Source organism: Saccopteryx bilineata, chromosome 1 (assembly GCF_036850765.1).
Source record: "Saccopteryx bilineata isolate mSacBil1 chromosome 1, mSacBil1_pri_phased_curated, whole genome shotgun sequence".
NCBI classification, from domain to species: domain Eukaryota; kingdom Metazoa; phylum Chordata; class Mammalia; order Chiroptera; family Emballonuridae; genus Saccopteryx; species Saccopteryx bilineata.
The window spans coordinates 14033936-14055540 of NC_089490.1; the positions used below are offsets into that span (position 1 = coordinate 14033936).

Genomic DNA, 21605 nt, shown 5'->3' on the forward strand with positions numbered 1-21605 from the left:
TCTGTTTGTCCCATTGGTCTATATAACTAAGTACCGCCCTGTTTGATTACTGTAGTTCTGTGGTTAAGTTTTGAAACCAGGAAGTATGAGTCCTTCCACCTTGTTCTTATTTTCAAGTTTTTTGCTTTTTTTGTTTGTTTGTTTTTGGCCTCCCTTGTAATTCCACAATGAATTTGAGGATGCGCTTTTCCATTTCTGCAAAAAAGCTACTGCAGCTTGAATAGATAACGGCGTTGAATTTTTACATCACTTTGGGTGATACTGACATCTTAACCATGTTAAGTCTTCTTATCTAGGGACAGGAGATGTCTTTTCATTTATTTAGGTCTTCTTTAATTTCTTTCAGTGATGTTTTGTGATTTTCAGTGGCCAAGTCTTTTACCTCCTTGGTTAGATTTATTCTTAGGTATTTTATTCTTTTAGATGCTGTTGTACATGACATGTTTTTTGTATTTCCTTTTTGCATGGTTCATTGTTGGTGTGTAGGGACACAACTGATTTTCGTCTGCTGCGCTTGGACCCTGCAACTTCACTCTATTTGTTTATTAGCTCTAGTAGCTTTCTTGTGGATGCTTTGGTACTGGCTATAGGAAGGGTCATGTCACAATTTCATTAGACTTTATTTGGATTACATTTAAATTTAATCACATGATATTACGAGTATTGCATCACGGACTGCACTTTCGATCTCTGGAAGTCTGTTTTAGCTTTTTCTTCTTTGTGTGTGATTAACTTACCGTTTCTTTCCTGTGTGTGATTAGTTTTTTTCTTGAATGAGTTCTTTGGTACTAGTTGTTAATAATCCCTGGAATTCTGTTAAAGATATAAGGAATATCAGTTTTTGTCTTAAAAGTTAATTATATATTGTTAGGTTAGAAATTATTCTCACTTGCAATTGTAGTATTTTTAGTTGATTGGCCATAGCCAATGGACACAGCCAAGACAGACTTTCTATTTAGAAGAGAGTGAGGATCGACACTGTCTCTTCCAATGTAGTGCTAACTTACTGTAAAGAACAACCACCACCATTGGTTGTGAAAAGAGTGAATCCACTAGAAAACGCCATTGCTAATGCTGCACAGTCTGCACCCTGAGGAGAGAACATGAGTTCCTTAGCCACATCTCACAGTGATGCTGTTTTCCCTTTCAGGGGCACAGCCTGGGCTCACTGTCACTGTTTTCCCCTAGGTCATCAAATGAATTTCCTTCGTGTGTAAAACCTTTCCTCCTTCCTGCTTTCAATGGAAATAGTTCCTAAGACACTCACTGCAGGCGGTGGGGCTGTTGAGCTGTCCTCCAGTGGCCATCAGCTTGCCGCCTGCCCTGCTCGGTGTGGACTGTCCTGGTGCGTTCAGCTCCCTCCTTAGTTCTACTTTAGTTATTTCATCTTTTGCTTTTTTTCCCAAACATTTAATGAAATACTTCAGACATAAAAAAGACAGGGAATAGTAAATGAACACCTATGTTCATAGGACCCAGAGGATGAGCTGGAACGTGGCCAGTGACCCTAAAACTTCAGGCGTGCCCCTTCCTGTCGCACCCACCCCCTCGCTCCCAGACATTTTCAAATAGCCTCTCGTTCTTAAAAAGCAGCAGTTGCACTTTAGACACAAAAAGCCAACTGTCCCAATCAATATTGAAGAAGAATATTTTATTAGATTGTACATTGCCTTTCCTTCTTTAAGAGTGTATTTTTCCAGGAAAAAAAAAAAAAAAAAAACAAGAACAAAACTAGAATTCTCAGGTTTGTTCACAGACCTAGAGTACCTTAAGAAATTCCATTTGTGTGACAGTGAAAACAACTATTCTGGTGACCGGGAAGAGAAGCAAGGAGACTATGGAGGCTCTTTCTGGGCCAAGGAGGACTTCCTGCCCTCCAAAGACCAGTGTTCTGGCTTTGCCCATATGGGTATTTCTTCCATTTTTTTTTCTTTCTTTTTTTCCAAGTGAGAGGAGGGCAGATAGACAGACTCCCCGCATGTGCCCCGACCAGGATCTACCCAGCAACCCCGTCTGAGGCCGGTGCTTACAATCAAGCTATTTTTAGTGCCTGAGGCAGAGGCTCCCTTGAGCCATCCTCAGTGCCTGGGGCCGATGCACTGGATCCAATTGAGCCATGGCTGCAGGAGGGGAAAAGAGATGTAGAGAAGGAGGAGAAGCAGATGGGTGCTTCTCCCGTGTGCTATGACTGGGAATTGAACTCAGGACATCCACCTGCTGGGCCGATGCTCTGCCACTGAGCAAACCAGCGAGGTTCCCCATAATAGATTTTTAAAAATTGAAAACTGCTGCTTACAAGCTATAGTAGTTGCAGGTGGGCCCTGCAACTTGACCTCTCATTCATCTTCAACTCTCCCACCAGTGAAGGTTTTCTAGAAAATTCCTGGAACACTTAGAAGTGGCTAGAACATCCTTACTTTCCCTTTACTTCCCCCTTTACCCTTAGGCTTTTCCCTCACCTGTTCCTTCTAGTTTCCTTTTTTACTTTTGTTACGAAGGACCTCGTCTAAAGATTCCTTGTTGGCCAAACCCGTTGTTTCAGGAAGTATCAGATTTATGATTTAAATTTTGACACTGGGATCATTATATTTAAAACATTTTTAACTAACTGCAAACATAACATCAATCTAGGAGTGGAGGAAAGGGCTCAACCTATGATGGCTTGCTGTGGAAATAACCAATTGTCATAATGCGGTCACTCTTGCTTTGCTTGCTTTGCTTTGCTTATCTAAATAGCTGTGTGGTGCTCCTTTCCGCCCTTCCCTGCCTGGACAGAGTGTGTGGCTTTACGGCATCTGGCTGTTGGAAGACTGACCTGTGTTTCAGGGGATCCGCCTGCTCTTGGAGAACCTACGGTGATGTCTTCCGAGGTCTGCGTGCTTCGTGCGAACCTTCCTTCGTGCGAGTGCTTCGAGCTACGGAGTAGGTTTTTATTCGGCATTTGTGTGATGACTGATCTCCAGAAGCCCGGCTGTCACGCTCCACCAGCTCTCTCTGTCCACAGCCCTGCCACTCACGGTGCTGTATGTGTCACACGCTTTATGGTGCAGACTCTTCGGAGGGAGTGTTGGAGAACTTGTTGGGCCCGACATTAAATGATGCAATTTTTCTTGACTGCTTTCTTGTATATAGACTTTCCACAGAGTCTGGTTCTTCTAGATTTTGAGGGCAAGGCAGGGGGGTGGAGCTGAGTTGAAAAGCATATTAGAGAAAGTTCTTTCAAGTTAATGTGCTGGGCCCCTCTGTGGAAGCCGCTCGGGGTAAGACGGTTCCTGTCCCCCAAACCAGAGTGATCTTACTCAGTGGCAGGTGAGTCACAGCAGTTACCTGAACAAATTTCCACTCTCTGGTTGTCAAACAAGACAGAGTGATTAAATACTATAATAGAGCTATAAGTAAGTTACTGCACAGAAGCAGTGATTAATTCAAACTCAGGACAACCAGGAAGATTTCATGGCAGCGTTCTTATTTGAGTCAGACTGGGAAGGGTAAATAAGAGAAAAGGCTTTGTAGGGAGGGAGGATGGAGGATATTCCTGTTTATGACTTAAATAAGAAAATTGAAGCCCTGACTGGTTTGCTCAGTGGTAGAGCATCAGCCTTGTGTGTGGAAATCCTGGGTTTGATTCCCAACCAGGACACACAGGAGAAGCACCCATCTGCTTCTCCACCCTTCCCCTTCTCCTTTCTCTCTTGTCTGTCTTCCCCTTCTGCAGCCAAGGCTCCATGGGAGCAAAGTTGGCCCTGGGCACTGATGATGGCTCCATGGCCTCTGCCTGAGGCACTAGAATGGCTCTGGCCGCAATGGAGCAACACCCCCAGGTGGGCAGAACATCGCCCCCTAGTGGGCATGCCGGGTGGATCCCAGTCGGGCACATGCAGGAGTCTGTTTCTCTGCCTCCCCGCTTCTCACTTTGGAAAAATACAAAAAAGAAGAAGAAGAAGAAGAAGAAATTGGAAGCTTAGACGTGCCTGGAATATTTGTTGTGAATTTAAGCATTGAGTTCGTGGAGGAATAATAGTTTGAGGCAGGGTCAGAAGAGACACCTGAAGCCAAGTCAGGGAGGGCTGTGGACATGAGGCTGAGGAACCGGGGTCCATTCTCCAGGCAGGAGTGGGAGAAAGGCACAGGGTCTCCCAACTCGATGCTGTAGTGAGCTGCCGCCGTGACAGGCAGGAGTGGTCTGCCCTTCAGGGATGTCGGGGTGAAGAGCGGGCAGTTGTGAAACACACAGCCCAGAGTCTCCGCCTCTCTCAGGGAGCGCAACACCGGACCCTCATTTTCAGTAGTGAGAGGTCTCTTATAAACAAGACTACTGATCCCAACATTATTTCTAGAGATTAGTTTTGATGAATTGATTATAAAACTACCTGTTTGAGAGTTGAGGTAGTCTGGTTATTTTTCCATACACGATATGTTTTATCTGGGGGGGGGGAGGGAGGAGGGTAGTTGCTTAGTTAAATTTATTTCTGAAGAGTGTCAGCAAACTAAATGTCTGGAAATGGAATTACTTTAAATGCTCAAAAAAGAATTCTGTATTGAATTCTGTTATAGGGTAATTTGGTGATCTCTGGGCGAGTTGGTGTCCCCACTCTCTTCTCTGCTCTGTCCCCATTATTGTATGCTTTAAACTGTTTTTTCTCATTAACACCTTCAGCCAAGAAGTTAGGTATTGAACTTTGAACCTCCAGGGCAAATTGATTTTTGCCTGTTGCAGATGACCAAATTCTCTGTTCTTCATTCGGAAATCTCTTCTGTGAGTGGACTTGCTTATAATCTCTAGAAAAGCACACAAGTTGTTTGGGTCTAGGATGGGGTTCTGCAAACCTTTTTCCCTTAAAGGGCTGGGTAGTATTTCAGGCTGTGGGGACCATCTGGTTTCTGTGGGGACTGCTTGGTCTTGCTGTGTTGGGCAGAAGCAGTCCCAGACCGTAACACAAATGACAGGCGTGGCTCTGTTCCGGTAAGACGTTCCTCTGGGAAGAGGCCGCAGCTTGGGTTTTGCTGACTCCGGCCTAGGATTTTCACCCACTGAAGCCAGTTTCTTATCTGGGGAAGGAAAAAGGAAAGAACAGGGCATGATGCCAGTGGTATTATTGCACAAGGACTTCCTGTCCCGTAGGCACCTGGGGCTCGCGGAGGCCCTCACTGTGAGGCTGCACTGCCCTGCCTTTCTGTTCTGTGTGTAATGGAGAGAAGTTTCTCCCGTCTTCCTCTCCACCCTGCCCTACCTTGTCCACACCTATTCTGAGTGCCCACCGGGTAGCAGGTGTGTTAGGCTGAGCACTGGAGATAAGTGTGAACGGGCAGAGTGCCCTTCCCTCAGAGAGCGCCGCTCAGTGGAGGTGACAGGCAGTACAGGCAAACAGAGGAGTTCGAGATTGTGATAAGTAAGCACTGTGATGTGTTCAGGCATTGTGCTGAGACAACAGAGAATGATGGGAGTGGAGCTTCTTTATATAGGGGGGGGCGCTCTCTGGGGGTGAAGTTTAGCTGAGCCCGGAAGTTGAGAAGATCTAATCATGCAAAAAACCCTGACAGGGATCAGGAGGTTGTCACCCACCCCTCCTTTTCCCGCAAATGCCGCTATCCCCGCGGGTCAACTGTCCAGATCTTCACAGAGATCATTAAAAGTTATTTTATGTGATCCCCCCCCCCCTTTTAACTTCCTTTTTAGGCAAGGCTAAGAGCAGTAAGAACAAGTGGGAATTTCGGTCTTCTCGTTCACACGTGCACATACACCCCGAGTGTGCGTGGGAGACCTGGCTCCCGGGATGAAGGTTTGGGCGCGGGGTCCATCATGTAGAACCGTCAGGGTGCGTGAGGTGCGTGGATGCGTGGACAAGGTTGAAACCCGCTGTGTCCTGCTCCGTGCCTGCACTCTTCAAGACCGGGCCGGTGCCACGCGGGGGGAGTGGCGCCCTCTGCTGGCTGTCACTCCTCATCCTCTGGCTGCTGTACCTGGTGCAGAGGGCGCCGCCTTCTGGAGGGTGGATGCCCAGCGCTCAGGCTCCAGGGTCTGCCCGGGCCCTCGCAGGGGGGACATGTGCAGGTGGGCTCGTGTACCCCGGGCTCCTGGGCCCTGCTGCATTTTCCTAATCTGTAGCGCTATGCTTACCGCGACCGGTGGCTGCCCTGGCTACTTGGTGACGCTCTGGTGGAAGGTGAGGGGTCTCGGCCGTGGCTGAGCACGCGGACTGTGCCGCTCCCGTGTTTCCGCCGCGCTGTCAGCCGGGAGCCTGGCTGGAGTGGCTTCGCTGTCCTCGTAGGGGCTTCTGCAGGGGGCACGGGGTGGGCGGACGCTGGCTAGGTGGGCGGCAGCATTCTGCATCTTTGTACAGGAGGAGCACGTTGTACCTGAAGGGACCGTCCTGCAGAAGCCTTATCTAGAAGACGTCACCGTTGTTTTGCTTTTGTTTGGGTTTTTAATTTTTGTCATGGGGTATTTTGTTTGTTCATTTTTGTTTTGTTTTGTTTGTTGTTTGTTTTTTGTTTTTGCTTTTTCATTTTTATTTTGTCCCAACATTTTCCTTTATAGTCCACCATTAGATATTGATCAGTTGAAGCTCATTTTAAGACTCGTTGGAACCCCAGGGGCTGAGCTATTGAAGAAAATCTCCTCAGAGTCTGTGAGTTGATGCTTTGATTGTCATTACCTGCCCCGTGGGGTGCCTTTGTCACTTGCTTTTCCATCAGCCTGTCACTTTGACCCAGCTGCGTTTCTGAGCACATGTGCCCTGTGTGTGCTGACTCCCAGGATGAGGTGTGAGTGTGTGTGTGTGCGTGCAAGTGCACAGGGGTGTACTAGCACGCATGCACACACACCTGCCCGGTCACATGCATGAGTGTGTTTTGCTTTCCCTCTGTCTGGGGGTGCACTTCGGTCACGGGAGCCCGCATCGGGCAGTAGCACCGCACGTGGTGAGTGAGATTTGAGATTCGAATTCCTGCCCAGAGGTTAATGGGGAACGTGTGTCTCTGCTCTCCGGCCCTGACTCCCTCTTCTTCACAAGTCCAGCACACCCTGGGGCTCCTCCGCTCTCAGGCTCGCCCTTGTCCTCAGAGCGTGGGGTGCACCACGTAGGGGTCCAGCGCCATCACCGAAGGAACGGAGCGTGCATTGTCTGCCTGCACGCCCTCGCCCCTTCCCCGTGTCAGAGTAGACGACCCACACGTCCTGTGTGAAGTGTCTGTGCCCCACGGGTTCCTCCCTACCCTGTCTGCAGACCCACAGAGGTAGCATCCCCATCCTCACCCCGGGGGTACACAGCAGGAGGGCTGTAACCCTTCCTGCCACGACCTGCCTTTGTCATTGCACATCCCCACCCACCGAGGAAAAGCCTTGGCGCTGGCGACTTCCTGTCTCCACGCAGGCATGTGCAGAGAAGCCGCGGCTTCCTCTGCCTGGGAGTTCCTGCCACTGGTCATGTTCTGGGGCAGGAGACGGGAGAGAAAGTCCTGAAAGGCCAGCCTTTCTCCCCGCCCCCCCCTCCCCACTGCCAGGCAGTTGGGTGAAAAGGACAAAGAGCCGGGAGCCAGGCTTCTGTAGTCCGTCCTGGGCCCTCCTCCTGACCGGAGGGGCCCCTGCCCCCAGCCGGGAAGACTGCTGGGAGGTTCAGCAGGGGAGCCTGAGCAGGCCATCCTCTCCCTGTCTGTCCTCTGATAGTGTCTGGTACATTCCTGAAAAGGACCACGAAGCCCGGGAGTTTATGAACGTCCCCCCACACCACCACGGTGTCGGAGAACGCAGCGCCCCATTTCCCTTTGCCTCATCTACTTTCTGAGGCCGAGGGGGCGGAGGGGGCGGAGGGGGCGGAGGCTTGCAGGAGTCACGCACCCAGTCAGCTGGCGGAGTAGAGCGCAGACCCCAGGTGTTCTGATAGTGTAGTCTCCACGTGGCCGCACGCTTCTGAAAGTCAGTGTTTGTCTGCAAGAATGTTTTCTTTTGCTTTATAAGATGCTGGGGCAAATCAAGGAAGCTAGGAGAAGAAGCTTAAAGAGGACGGCGAGGCTTAGAGAGACTGGCTGGTAGATAGAGAGGACCTGAGGGCAGGGGAACCAGGGGAAGTTAGGCTAATCACCAACAGTGCCAGTGAGACCAGATAGCAAATGCACTGTCTGGGGGTGGCTGCCAGCAGCTGCCCCTCAGTGCCCCGCCCACTCCCAGCCATCTGCCTTACTGACGGGGGCGTCAGCCACGGAAATTTCTAAGAGAAAAGGTACAGGTAGAATAGTATTCACCTGCCATTAATCCACCATTTACTTATTTATTTGGGAGAGAAAGAGCGTGCGGGAAAGGAACAGACAGGGAGAGAAATGAGAAACATCAACTCATAGTTGTGTCACTTTAGTCGTTCACTGATTGTTTCTCATGCATGCCTTGACCCGGGGCTCCATCTGAGCCAGTGACCCCTTGCTCAAGCCAGCGACCTTGGGATCATGTCGACGATCCTGCATTCAAGCCACAATAACCTGGCTCATGTTGGCGGCCTCCGGGTTTTGAACCTGGGTCCTCAACATTCCAGGTCGACGCTCTGTTCACTGCGCCATCACCAGTTAGGCCATCCCCCATTTATTTTTAAGAAAGGAACAACGTCAGTTGCCTAACATCGAGCTGTCTTTCTTGTTTGTGAAATAGGGCACGTTATATATTACATAACTCTGAAGTAGAGTGGGGCATAATAAAATTGATAACCAGAATACAGAACTTATTCAGATAATACTGTGCTGAGTATTGGACGAAGAGAGATTATTCCCCCCGCCCCTGTGTTGTTACGGTGAGTGGATAAAGTAGTCTAAACAGTCAGAAAGGTGGGCCAGAGTAAGTTCATGTCAGTGACACCCCCCACGTTCCCATTTATTTTAAGAGCACGTGATGTGTGGAATACACGCTAGGTAGCTAACAAAGCCAGGTGAATGCTATTGTTTAAAGATTTAGAAAATTAAAAGAAACATTTGTTATTGAAGGAAGGTAGTAAACAGAAAGGCAGTAGCTGTTTTCGATACTCCTGGAGAGGAATGCAATAGTGCGGGAACTGGGTCAGTAAGGAGTGGGACGTGCTGACTCAGAGAACGCAGAAGTGCACGGGCCGGAGCAGGGGCTGCGTGGGGGTTGTGACGGGTGGCTAAGGAGGTAGGATTTTTCCAGTTGGTGACCCAGGACCTGTAGTGATTAGTGAAAGAACAAAAAATCATATTAAGAAAACAAAACAAAACAAAAAAGCCCTTTTACTGACTCACTCTCACGTTTTTCTCTAGAAATTTATTTTTTCTAACTCCTGACAAGAAAGGGCCAGAATAACCCGACTAACGGGCGCAGGTGCAGAAACTATGCAGGCCCCGTCCGGAGTGGGCAGCAGCAGGCCTGCAGCGGTGCGTGCAGGAAGCACGCTGTATTCTTGTGTTATTATTTATTCAGCGCTGCAGTATTTTCCATGCAAACAGTGTCAGCCTCCTTTTGGCCCCCCGGTATTATTCCCAAGAAAGGAGAGAGGCCGGGAAGATCTCAACATTTTAAAGCCCACCTGGTGCTCCACTATTGCCTCTTTGCTTGCTGACCCTCTTGTTACTTCTCTCGGCATGCAAACATTACATAATTTGTTTAGAGGCCGATCTAAACCTCACTGTGAGAACTTGAGAAGAACCTCCTGCCGAATTTGCTGGTCCCCCTGTCTGGGTGTCGGGAGCCGAAAAGGCCAGGGGTAGAACCCAGCTCCCGTCCGACAGCCAGCCCTTAAACGTGTTTGTAGTGATCTGACCACTAGGCACTGGAAGTTCAGGGAATAAGCAAAGTGGAAAGATTACTGAGGGAGCCACAAGGCCGTGAAGTCACTTGACCAGGGTGCTTACGAGGAAGATAACGCAGGCAGGCCTTCGTAGTTACCTAGAAAGGGGATAGGACAAGGTTTCTATGGGGTCGTGCGGAGGATCTTTAAAACCCCGTCACTTCTGCTTTAATAGGAGCACAGGGTGAGTTAACCACTCCCATATATTCTGGAGGGAGTCGTGTTAAAATCGATGGCACAGCCAAGGGGGGGTGAGAAGTTGAGAGCACGGCTTTCGTTTGTTCGTGTGGCAGACCTCAGAGCGCTGCTTTCTGTCCAGTAACTGCCGAGTGTGTTTCTGCAAACTTTGTCCCAGCTGTTTGTTAGGTGAGGTCAGTCTGCTCACCTATTCAAGAGACTGTGGGAGAAACCGCTGAGCATGCAGCCTGTGACTTCGGTTCTGTCTTCTCCGCTAGCTTCTAACTGCCCCCTCCCCACCCCGCCCTCTATTCCCTCTCTTCACTTCCCTGTGTGTTTGTGGCATGTATTTTAAATGTACCACGACTAACGTCTTTGAAACTTGACGTGGCTCATCAACACGTACGCCCACCCGTATCTCACATTTGGAGCGTGGTGCCTTGGAGAGTCACCAGAACCCGGGCCACAAAGATGTGACCTCCTCCTTAAATGGAGACACTTAGATATATATATTTTTTGTTCTAAGTTGAGTCAACTGATTTCTGAGTCCCCTCTATTTACCTCCCAGGCAAACCAACTCTGACCATCTATACTTGAAAAGAGTTCTCTGGCTGGCATCCTGGATCAAGGAGAGCAGTCTCTTCCCGGGGAGCCTAAACTATGTCATGTTAAGGATGATGATGAAAGGACAGGAAATGTTTCTTATCTGCACTGCGGTCACTGGCTCCAGGCCTGATAACTCTCATGCCATTCACAGAAGCCCTGGGCTCTGGCCTGGGGCGGGCTAGGGGGGATGAGCGGGCATAGGATTTCTGTTTTGGGGGTGGCTTTTGGCTTTTAAAACTTGAGTTGGAAGTTATGATTATTATTTTTTGCACTGTATTGTTTAACAATGCCCTTGACTAGGCATCTAAGATATTAACCAGCTTCAGCAGATTATGCGTCTGACGGGGACGCCCCCTGCTTACCTCATTAACAGGATGCCAAGCCATGAGGTGAGAACAATGTAGACAGACGGGCACTTAAGGCCACGCTCTCAGTGTTGACGTCACTGACCGCTGGCACTTACCCCGGAGGGCTGCGGGGGTGCGTCTGCCGCCGCGGGAGGTGGATGTTTGGGGACCGTGTCCCCCAGCCCTCTGGGTTGAAGGGACAGTGTGCATAGAAACACTGTTACCTTTATATTTGGGTGTCGTGACATTAGTGCTCAGAGGCTGTGTTGTGTTTCCCTGTGTCCCAGGCCTGCGGGGGGCAGGCGTCAGCATGCTCTCCTGCTCGACAGTGTTTTATAATGACCTCAGGAGGCTTCTTCGGTAAAGAAAACAAACTGAAATACCCAACCACTGACAAAACGCTAAATTTAAAAGAGCGTGCAAAAATAAATAAATAAATAAATACAAATACATATGTAGAGCTAGGTGCCCTTTTTCATTTTTTTTTTCCAAGAGAGTGAAAGAGACAGGAAGGTAGAGAGAAGGTGAGAAGCATCAACTTGCAGTTGCTTTCACTGTAGTTGTGCATTGATTGCTTCTCCTACGTGACTTGACCGGGGCCAAGCCAGTGACCCCTGTGCTGACCAGCCGTGCTCAGAGCCTCGAGGCTTCCAACCAGTGACCTCAGTGGATACTTTATCCAGTGTGTCACCACTGGTCAGGCTTTTTACCAATTCCTTTTTTGTATTTTTCCGCAATTAGAAGCGGGGAGGCAGTCAGACAGACTCCTGCATGCGCCCAAACGGGATCTACCCGGCATGCTCACCAGGGGGCGATGCTCTGCCCATCTGGGCCGTTGCTCCGTTGTAGCTGAAGCCATTCTAGCACCTGAGGCGGAGGCCATGGAGCCATCCTCAGTGCCTGGGCCAACTTTGCTCTAATGGAGCCTTGGCTCTGGGAGGGGAAGAGAGAGACAGAGAGGAAGGAGAGAGGGAAGGGTGGAGAAGTAGATGGGTGCTTCTCCTGTGTGCCCTGACCAGGAATCGAACCTGGGATTTCCACATGCCAGGCCGACGCTCTACCGCTGAACCAACTGGCCGGGGTGCTCTTTACTGATTCTTCACTACTTAACTGTTGTTTTCTCAGAGGTGGTTGGGGCACTGTTTTGTAAGGTGCCCTCCATCTTTCTGGGAGCCAGGTTGGCATCACAGAGGCCCGTCCCTGACCTGAAGCTTTGTTTCCCCTCCGGCTGGACTGAGATGGCCCTTTCTCTACCTGTTTCTCGTTGGAGGGACGACTGTCCTCTGCATGAGACGGACAGGCCCCTCTTTACCTCTGTTTCCCCTTCGGCCTCTTCTCTGTGTGCTTAAGGCGGAAGGGGTGTAGCCGTGCAGACAGTTGATTCCTACAACATTTTTTTCGAGTCAGAAAGATTCTTAAATGCTATATCAGGTGGGTCCTTCCTGCCTGCTGCACATAGGAGAAGAAGGGGAAGTTGCCCTAGCAACCAGAACTTTCTCTCACCTTGTGTGTGGGTGTGTGCATGCGCATGCGTGTGTGGATGTGTGTGCACACGTACGTACCTTCACTGCTGAGGAATTAATTGTAAGGAGGTGGTGAAGATAGATTCAGAGTTTGCTCTCAACTCCTCAGATGGACTGACCGTGGGATTTCTTCCTCGAAACAAGGAAGGTCACCGATGTAGTTTAATACCTTTTATCTGAAGCACGCATCTTATGAGTTACGTCAGTATTTATGTGAAGATTCTCAAGACCCGTTTTTGGCTTTGCCTTGATTAGAGCTGTTCAGTCCTTGAAAGAATTTGTCACCTTAACGTTCCTTAGAGTGAAGCTCTGGAATCAGGAACTTGGGACGTCCTCAGGAAATGAAGGCAGACCCCCCTCCCAAAGGCGACCGTGAGAGTTTGTGGGGCTCTCGCTCCGAACCTCGCACTGTGCTGATGAGGTTCGCTGTCGCTAGTCCTCACCTGGCACTGTGGGGGAGGCACTGCTAGGGACCCCTTTTTACAGGTGAGGAACTCAAGACTTACAGATAGTCAGTAACTTGCCCAAAGTATTCAAGTCAAGATTCAAATTCAAACCTGTCCCACCATAAACACCAAACTTAGAACAAATTGTCTCGGTGTTATAAATGTTGGTTGTATAAATCGGGAATTTAGTTTGGAGCTCTTTCATGAGTTTTATCTCGCCTGAGTGGCACAGTAACCGTATGATATCATAGGCAGCCAAACGCTAACCTCTGATACTGATATTTTGCAGATGAGATCATTGATACATTACTCGCCCGAGAAGATGTAGCTTGTAAATGATAGGGGAAGGATTTCTACTTAGGCCATGTTACTTATAATCCACTATTCTTTGTCACTCTTATTGCATTAGTCTATTTAAAACGTTTTTGAGTCTCTGAGGGTAATATACAAAGCTTACCTGTGCTTTCTCATTATCGAGATTACTCTGTTAGCCAGGTTTAATGTTGATATCTTCCCGATGTGCAGAGAGCACCGACTAAGGTCAGCGCCACCGACTGACTGCCTTTAGGTGATCTATACGTAGGACTACCAACTCCTACACCAGTTTTAGTTTCAGGAAGGCTGTCTCAGGAAGGGCTGCATCTTAGATATCTTAGCCCCATTTTTTTTTTAACTTCTGACCCTGGGATCAGAGAGCAAACAGAAAGGAACTTGATTGGTTGGCACCCATGTCCCCTGGAAGTAGGACCGTGAGATGCAGCAGGGACATAGCAAAGGTGGTGACCACCAGTGAGGACTGCAGTCTTCAGTGAGTAAGGAGAGGCTGGAGCAAGCCGACCTTGTCACCGCACCCTTGTTCTCTGACGGCGCCAAGGCTTCTCTGAGGACGGTGACATCCTTGAACAAAAAAGTCATGTTGAAACCCTCTGTTTTTGCAGGCGAGAAACTACATTCAGTCCCTGACCCAGATGCCGAAGATGAACTTTGCGAATGTATTTATTGGTGCCAATCCCTTGGGTAAGTTGACTAGGTCATAAATGGAATCTGACATACATCAGGGCCGGTGACTTGCTCACCACTGTTGTCATTTGTCACCTGGCCGAGGGTGAGCAGGACCGAGGCGCGGCCGGCCGTTTGGGGGCCTCCGGGAGCTTCCCGCAGCGGGCCTGCCCTGCCTACAGCGTCCCGGGCTGCAGGGCCCGCATCCTCCTGTGCTGTCCCCTTGCCTCCACATCCTCCGCCCCCCCCCCAGACCTAACCACTCTCGCTGGGGGGGCTAATTTGCCGCCTCAGGCTTTAAGGAAGGGTGGCGGCTAGCTGCAGGACATACACTGCCTTGGCTAAAGAAGGGGGTGCTTTAGTTCTTAAGGTGGGGGGCTGGCATGTGCCTTGGCTGGCCGCCGAATGTGGCATTGCCTGAGGTTCTGACACCCTGACTCGGACAGAGTGCAGCGGACGGTGGCAGGTGCAGAAAACTCTGACCAGGACCTCCCTGTGCCAGACGGGGCCCTGAGAGGCTGGGACAACAGCGTGAGCCATCTTCCCCCTTTCCGGAAGGTTGTGCAGTGGCTCAGCCCCTTGCTGAAGTGTCCTGGCTGCTGGTTGAGCTTTCGAGGGCTGACAGCCGCGAGGGCCTCTTTGGAGCTGGAGTGCTGAGCGGCCCTACCCCAGGGAGTGCGTCCTCCGCCGTGACCACAGCCGGTGGTTTCGCGGTCACTGTGATAACTCCTGTGACAGCTTAGGTGCACACGTCCTGTGAGGTGCCAGGTGACAGTGGATGAGTCCATGGCCGCCTCAGAGTTGTAGAGCCTGTGGTGACTCCACAGCAGGGATCCCCAAACTTTTTACACACGGGGCCAGTTCACTGTCCCTCAGACCATTGGAGGACTGGACTATAAAAAATACTATGAACAAATCCCTATGCACACTGCACATATCTTATTTTAAAGTAAAAAAACAAAATGGGAACAAATACAATATTTAAAATAAAGAACAAGTAAATTTAAATCAACAACTGACCAGTATTTCAATGGGAACTAGGCTCCTCTCACTGACCACCAATGAAAGAGGTGCCCCTTCTGGAAGTGCGGCGGGGCCGGATAAATAGCCTCAGGGGACCGCATGCGGCCCGCGGGCCATAGTTTGGGGACCCCTGCTCCACAGGGCCAGCAGGGGAGGACAGACTCCCCCTGGATTGGGCTGGGTGTGTGTCTCCCTGCTGTGCTCTCGTGGGCTTTGCCTGGTTGCGTTGAGCTGTGTTATCTCGTCCGGGGCCTGTGAGAAGCTCTCTTTGAGTCGTGAGCACTCCCAAGAACTTTGGAGATGCTGTTGTGTGCTGGCAGCTTTCTTGTCTGTCATTCCGTTCAGAATATTTTTCCCATCCTGTCAGCTCATGTTTTAGACGTGACAGTGCTTACTGTTTGACTTCCTGTTAGCTGACTCACATTTGTAGATTTATTTTTCCGGGGGAGGTGATGTGTGTGTGTGTGTGTGTGTGTGTGTGTGTGTGTTTCCAGCAGCTTATTTAGGTCACTTCCACCCTGAGAGGTGTTCCCTTCTCTGGAATCATGATATCTAAACATTCTGAAAAGCAGACACCACTTAGTAATACAGACTGCCCGAGCTGGGTGGAGGCTTTGAGCCGTGCGGTGCCCAGCACTGCTGTCCTTGGAGCTTACACACGCCTGGCAGCCTCTGCCAGACAGTGGTGATGTGACGGGAAGAGCCTCTTCTTGCAGACTTCTGAGCACACGGTGTTACCATGAACTTGTGCCAGAATATTACTGAGCAGGAATACACCAGTAATGTAAATATTAACCTCGGTTTTGCCAGTCACTGACCTCACGCTTCACCAGAACTCTCAAAATAGGATTAAATTGCCCTTGGATATGTTATTGTGTGTATTTGTATCTGTCAAGACCGTGGAAGATCCTTTTCTTACCCCTGACCTTGTTCCCTGTCAAGGTATTGCTTATAAGGACGTGGTCCTTTTTACCCTGGGGTGGCAGAAACCATAGGATTCAACTGTAGCTGATAAAGTTTCTATTCGCTAAGACAAGAAGGAGGATCTGTATCTCGCCATTCCTACCAGGGCTTTGAAGTGTAAACATAGGAACTTGAATCGACACGTAAATATTCGTGTTTCCTCCATGGGTGGCTCTGGAAGTCAGGCTGCAGGATAGGGGGGTGGTTTACAGCCCCCCCCATGTGCACGGGAATAGATTTCTTCAGGAACGGGTCCTCTTCCCTCCCATTCCTGCCCCTTCCACATTTAAGAAACCAGCTGTAGTTTGCAAAGCCTTTATTCACTGAAGTGCTAGCTGTGGTCATGGCTCTATTTATCCGGCACCGTTCTGAAACTTGCAACATCCTCATTTGAAAGAATTAGGGGGGAAATCACCATTTTGTGGCCCCTGATGACGTAACTGCCGTGCAGAAAAGTCAGTGGGTACGCAAAGCCTTAAGCGAGAGGACCTGGTGGTGGTCACATGGTCCCGGGGCGTCCCGCAGATTGCCTGCTGGGGGGTGAGGGCGAAAAGGAGCCGGCCCTGAGCACCCAGACTCGGCCTCATTTTGTGTGGGATGCACGGCCTCAGCGCTCCGTTGCAGATGCAGTCGGTCGCCTGTGAAATATTCTTGCCAAAAGTGTTTCGGCCACTTCTTACCAAATTTTTTGGCCCAATGTGGTTTTCAGGAAAGACAAGGGATAGAGGAAAACGGTGTGGACATGATGGATAGTCTTAAAATGACTGACTGTCTTTTCAGGGCAGGCTGGGAAAACGGGGTTATCCCTGGTTCAGGGGGACGGAAACCCAGCCCTGTGCGGTGTCTGGCCCTGCATTGGCTCCTGCTGTGAACAGAGCCGGTGTGAAAGACACCTTGGGGACAAGTGGAGGCATTTCAGCTCTAACTGGAGTTTAGATGATATTTGGGGATTGTCAGCTGAAATGACGGGTTTTGATTGTGTAGGAAGATGTCTTTATGCTGAAAGACGTAGGGGTAAAGATCGTGTCTGTAACTTCACTTTGAAACAGTTTAGCAAAAATATACTGCTCACAAAAACTAGGGGAAGTTTTATAGCTTCATATTTACTTTGAAATATCCCTTAATTTTTTTTTTTATTTATTCATTTTAGAAAGGAGAGAGAGAGAGAGAGGAGAGAGGAGAGAGGGGGGGGGGGAGGAGCTGGAAGCATCAACTCCCATATGTGCCTTGACCAGGCAAGCCCAGGGTTTCGAACTGGCGACCTCAGCATTTCCAGGTCGATGCTTCATCCACTGCGCCACCACATGTCAGGCATCCCCTAATTTTTGTGAGCAGTCTATATATATAAAGAAATACAAAGTGCTAATTGTTGGATGTGGGTGATGTACATGTGAGTATTTACTGTATTGTTTTGTGAATTGACATTTTTCTCAGTGAAAATCTTAAAAATATAATACCCCTTTCCCCACATACCATGTTTTTCACCCCCAACGCCCAGGTAAACACCTCCGCTGTTTGAAGACCCGTGTGGTGAATGTTCATTTGCCTTATCTTAGTAAATAAACAGTGAAGGGGGGACCCAGAAGCTGAAAAGTTAAAAATGAGCCCCACCCACCTCTTCTAGATTCCTCGGTTGCACGCTTTTATTTTGACACAATGTGACTGCCGTGGGGACAGGTGGACAAGGACACTCCCCAAAGTCCTGTGCAAACAGAAGCTCAGTTATTTTTTAAAATATTCTTTTTTAAAAAATGATGCAAAACACATCCATACTCGCACGCACGTGCGCACGCAGGTGTGAGACATGTGATCATATGTCCGGGAGCCGACACTTTGAGAGAAGTCTTTGTTTAGGTTTGAAGGGTCAAGACTGTGTGTTTGCTTCCTAAGGCACCTGCTTGGTAACCCCGTTAGAAATAAAAACTCTCCTCTCTCCTCCCGCCCGGGGCGCGAGCAGCGGTGGACCTGCTGGAGAAGATGCTTGTGCTGGACTCCGACAAGAGGATCACCGCGGCCCAGGCCCTGGCGCACGCCTACTTCTCCCAGTACCACGACCCCGACGACGAGCCGGTGGCGGACCCTTACGATCAGTCCTTCGAGAGCAGGGACCTCCTCATAGACGAGTGGAAAAGTAAGTCCCGGCCTCCAGCTCCCCGTCGGGCTCGGGAGCTTAGATTTTGAACAGTCTTTGCTAGGCGAGCCACCTACCAATGGCCGCGGGCAAAGTAAATTTCTGGCTCTCTGCCTCTCAGCCTAAGCCCGACCTCGGGGTGTCTGGCGTGCAGAGGGAGCGGCTGCTCTTCCGTGGGACCCTTCGGGTGGCGGCTCTGGAGCTCGGACACGCTGGTGCTGGGTTCTGGTCTTGCGCACCGCCCCTCACGTCCGCCTCCGCCTCTGAGGTTCTCGGAACTTCTTTCCTTACGGCGTCGCTGTGAGATGGATGATAGGGAGGGGGAGGGGTGTTTTCACAGTTTTGCCGTAGATAGGACAGGAGCAAAGAGTTTATATCTTCCCCATTACCTTAGAACCTGGTTAGGGGCACAGCGGAGTGGAACCGGTGACTCCCTAGGTCCGTGCTCACAGTCTTTCCATAGAACATAAGTTCACGACTCCGGGGAAATCCGGAAGCAGGACGGTGTGTGCCGTAGCTCTAAAGAGGAGGCCCTGAGTGATGAGGGAAACAAGAGAAAAAGATGGTTTCTTCATACATAGCCCTGAACTTCTGTGTGATCCCACGGCCCGTTGGGATCTCACACACGGCAGTTCCCGCAAGCAGCCCGTCCGAGCACGGCCCGGGCCCGGGCCGGGGGCGGGTCTGCGGCTCAGAAGTCCCGGCGCTCGCGGGCACCACGGGCAGTCTGAACTCTCACATCCCGCTTCTCCTTCCCGTTTTCTAGGCCTGACCTACGATGAAGTCATCAGCTTTGTGCCTCCACCCCTTGACCAAGAAGAGATGGAATCCTGAGCACCTGGCGTCTGTTCTGTTGACCCCACTTCACTGTGAGGGGACGGCCTTTTCACGGGAAACTCTTCCAAATCTCATCCAAGTGCCTCTTGTTGCAAAGACCCCCTCCACGGTGGGAGAGGGGTGTGTGTGCGCGTGCGCGCGTGTGTGTTGTGTCCGTGTCTGTCTTTGTGGGAGGGTAAGAATGACGAGCAAACCACGATCACGGTGACTTCGCGGAGTGACAGCTGCTCCGTGGCGGCCCCCGCCACCCCCGCTTTGCGGCCGTCAGTCGGCTCGGGCCGGCGAGAGCAGCCCCGCGCGGTCTGGTGTGTTTAGTGCAAAGTAAAACAGATTCAGTGTCCCAGATCCCAGTCATGCTTTTCACCAGTTTGGCCTCTCCCGTGGCCCCACCTTGACGACTCACACCTGGCTGCCTCAGACCTGAAGCTGTCCCTCAGCGATGCGTGACGGCCACCAAGGACCAGCCAGCTTCTGTGCTCTAGTCCAAGGTGAACCCGCTCTGCGTGATTCTCAGAACTCAGCAGATGTATCTGAAACTAAATGCGTTTGTGCCTTAAAAGGGGAGACGAGAGTGTGGGTGGTCAGAGGGCCGCAGAGGACGTTCAGAGCTGGGGGAGGGCACCGCGTGTGCATGTGTGAGCATGCGTCTATGTGCTTCTCTTTCTCCCTCGCCCCCGGGCACTGCCGCCCTCCCTCCGCGAACCCCGCCCTCGGTGCCCGCGGTCCGAGTGCTCCCTGTGCCCTGCGCCCCCAAAGGGACGCCGCGTTTGTTGCACGCCTCGCTGTTTGAAGCATGCACAGCTGCTTGTCCTGTTTCCTTTCGGGAGGCCCTGGCACCGGGAGAGTTTGCCAGGGAAGACTTCGCGGGTAGTTCAGAACCCGTGTCACCTTGGCCTCTGCGCTGGGCGGGTGACGTCACCTTCTCGCCAGCCCCCCTCCACCCCCGGCGCGATTTTGTGTTGAACACAACTGATACTCCAGGTGCTTTTTTGATGTGACTATGATGAAGAAATGGAACAGATGGATGTCTAGCATTTTCTTTCTTGCCATCTGGTTTTCAACAAAACTATTTTGGGGGGAGCCATCACCGGAAAGATAGGGCTGTCCCCAGGAGTCTCTCAGACGTCGGAAGATGAGCTGTTCTCTTCACTCCCGATAACCAATGCTAAGAAATGCCGAAAATCAAAGTGAAAAGTGAAAACGCGCACGAGGCCAGAAACTCTCTATTGCTATTTTTGTCTAAATATGGTTATTTAAAAAAAAAAAAAAAAAAAAAAAGGAATGAGGTGTCTTTTCCACCCTTCTTTGGAAAAGGGTCTTCTTGGCAGCTCCACGGTGACTTCTGGGTCTTGGTTTCAGGGAGAAGTGAATTTTGTATATCACAGGAACCCTTTGAGAGAATGTGACTCTTGTCGATGGGGAGAAAGGGCAAATTATTCTAATGTTTTGTATTTTCAAACTTTATACAGATGAAATATCCTCAGGGGTGGAGAAGCGTTGTTCTCATAGCTTTGCATCCTGTGTGATATCGGGGGCCCGTTTATTTAAACCTTGTGTGAATTAAGAAAGTGTAAAAAGCCACTTCAGTGTTGGCCCCTGTGACAGGAGCTTGTCATCAGACCAAGGTGTCTCCATGTCTCTGTCACCATGCGGTGGCGCATGCACTCCAGAGAGACAGGGTGGGCCCCTGAGTCAGCCAGCTGGGGCCGAAAGGAAGGCAGGCAGGCTGGTGGTGATCACAGCACACCTGGGGGTCTCCCTGCTTTAAAGGAAGACAAATGCCCAGGCCTCATCTCCTGATAACGCGGTTCAGATCCTCAGAGTCACAGCCAGATGGGTTTTGTCAGCCGATTGGGGTTGTGCGTGCTAAGTGTGATCGCCCACGGAAGTGTTTCGGTGTTTCCATCGAGGTCCTGGCCACCGTGGCCACCTGCACAGTAGGCGCCGAGTGCCCCCAGGGCCGGGCCTCCGCTGGTGCCTGTGGAAGTGCTCCCCGGGTTTCTGAGAACACTGCCCCCCCTCCTGATTTCTCTGAATAGAAAGCAGAAGACAGAGGGAAACTGCTATTTTATTTGTATTCATGAACTTGGCTGTAATCAGTTTTATTGCCATATAGGATGTCCTCCAATACCACTGGTCAAAATAAAGCCTATTTTTCAAATGTAGTGAGTTTTTCCATTTTATTCTGTTTTTCTCTCGGCCATTTTTATTTGGTGCTGAATGTGGCTTTATATCAGTGCCCTTTCCACCGTGGCCTGGCATGTGTTTCCGACAGATCTTAATGTTACTCCTCAACTTTAGCAAACCTTTTCAGAGCTCCTCTGTCATGCCCTTCACGGCGGAGCAGATCCGAGTCTTGGAAGCAGTGAGTAACGCAGAGAGCTGAAGAACAAGGCTGAAGAACAAGCTGCCCGGGTGTCAGGGTGGCCTGGGGCCAGCGGTCCGCCAACTAGGGTCCGAGGGCCAGCTCCAGTCTACCAGTGTTTGTGCGTAGCCGCTCAGAAATGATTTTTACATGATTAAAATAAGAACAGTATTTTTGTAGCATATGTAAAATAATAATGTCCAGTTCAAACATCAGTGCCCACGAATGAAGTCTTACTAGGACGCAGTTACCCACTTGTTTACCTGTTGTCTGTGGCTGCAGTGACCGAGGTGAATCATTGCGACAGAGACCGTGTGCCCTGCAAAGCTGAACTATTGACTCTTCCACAGAAAATGTTTGCCAACCCCCGGCCTTGGCTTTCCATTTCCTCCTTTGTGAAATG

At 50.3% G+C, this 21605-nt stretch overlaps 1 protein-coding gene across 5 annotated transcripts in view; it reads left to right on the forward strand.

Annotated features, from left to right (window-relative positions):
* The window catches only part of MAPK14 (mitogen-activated protein kinase 14), an 82351-nt gene extending 61349 nt beyond the window's left edge, over nt 1–21002 (forward strand). For 3 of the 5 annotated variants that reach the window (XM_066235900.1, XM_066235748.1, XM_066235981.1), the window contains exons 9-12: nt 6550–6629; nt 13823–13901; nt 17827–18000; nt 18767–21002. In XM_066235900.1, coding sequence (XP_066091997.1) covers nt 6550–6629; nt 13823–13901; nt 17827–18000; nt 18767–18834 — 401 coding nt within the window. In that variant the 3' untranslated portion in view covers nt 18835–21002. Of the gene's footprint in view, nt 1–6549; nt 6630–10877; nt 10958–13822; nt 13902–17826; nt 18001–18766 lie in introns of all 5 variants that reach the window. The other 2 variants (XM_066235817.1, XM_066236069.1) reach the window with 2 other exon arrangements.
* The last annotated feature ends 603 nt before the right edge of the window (nt 21003–21605 follow it).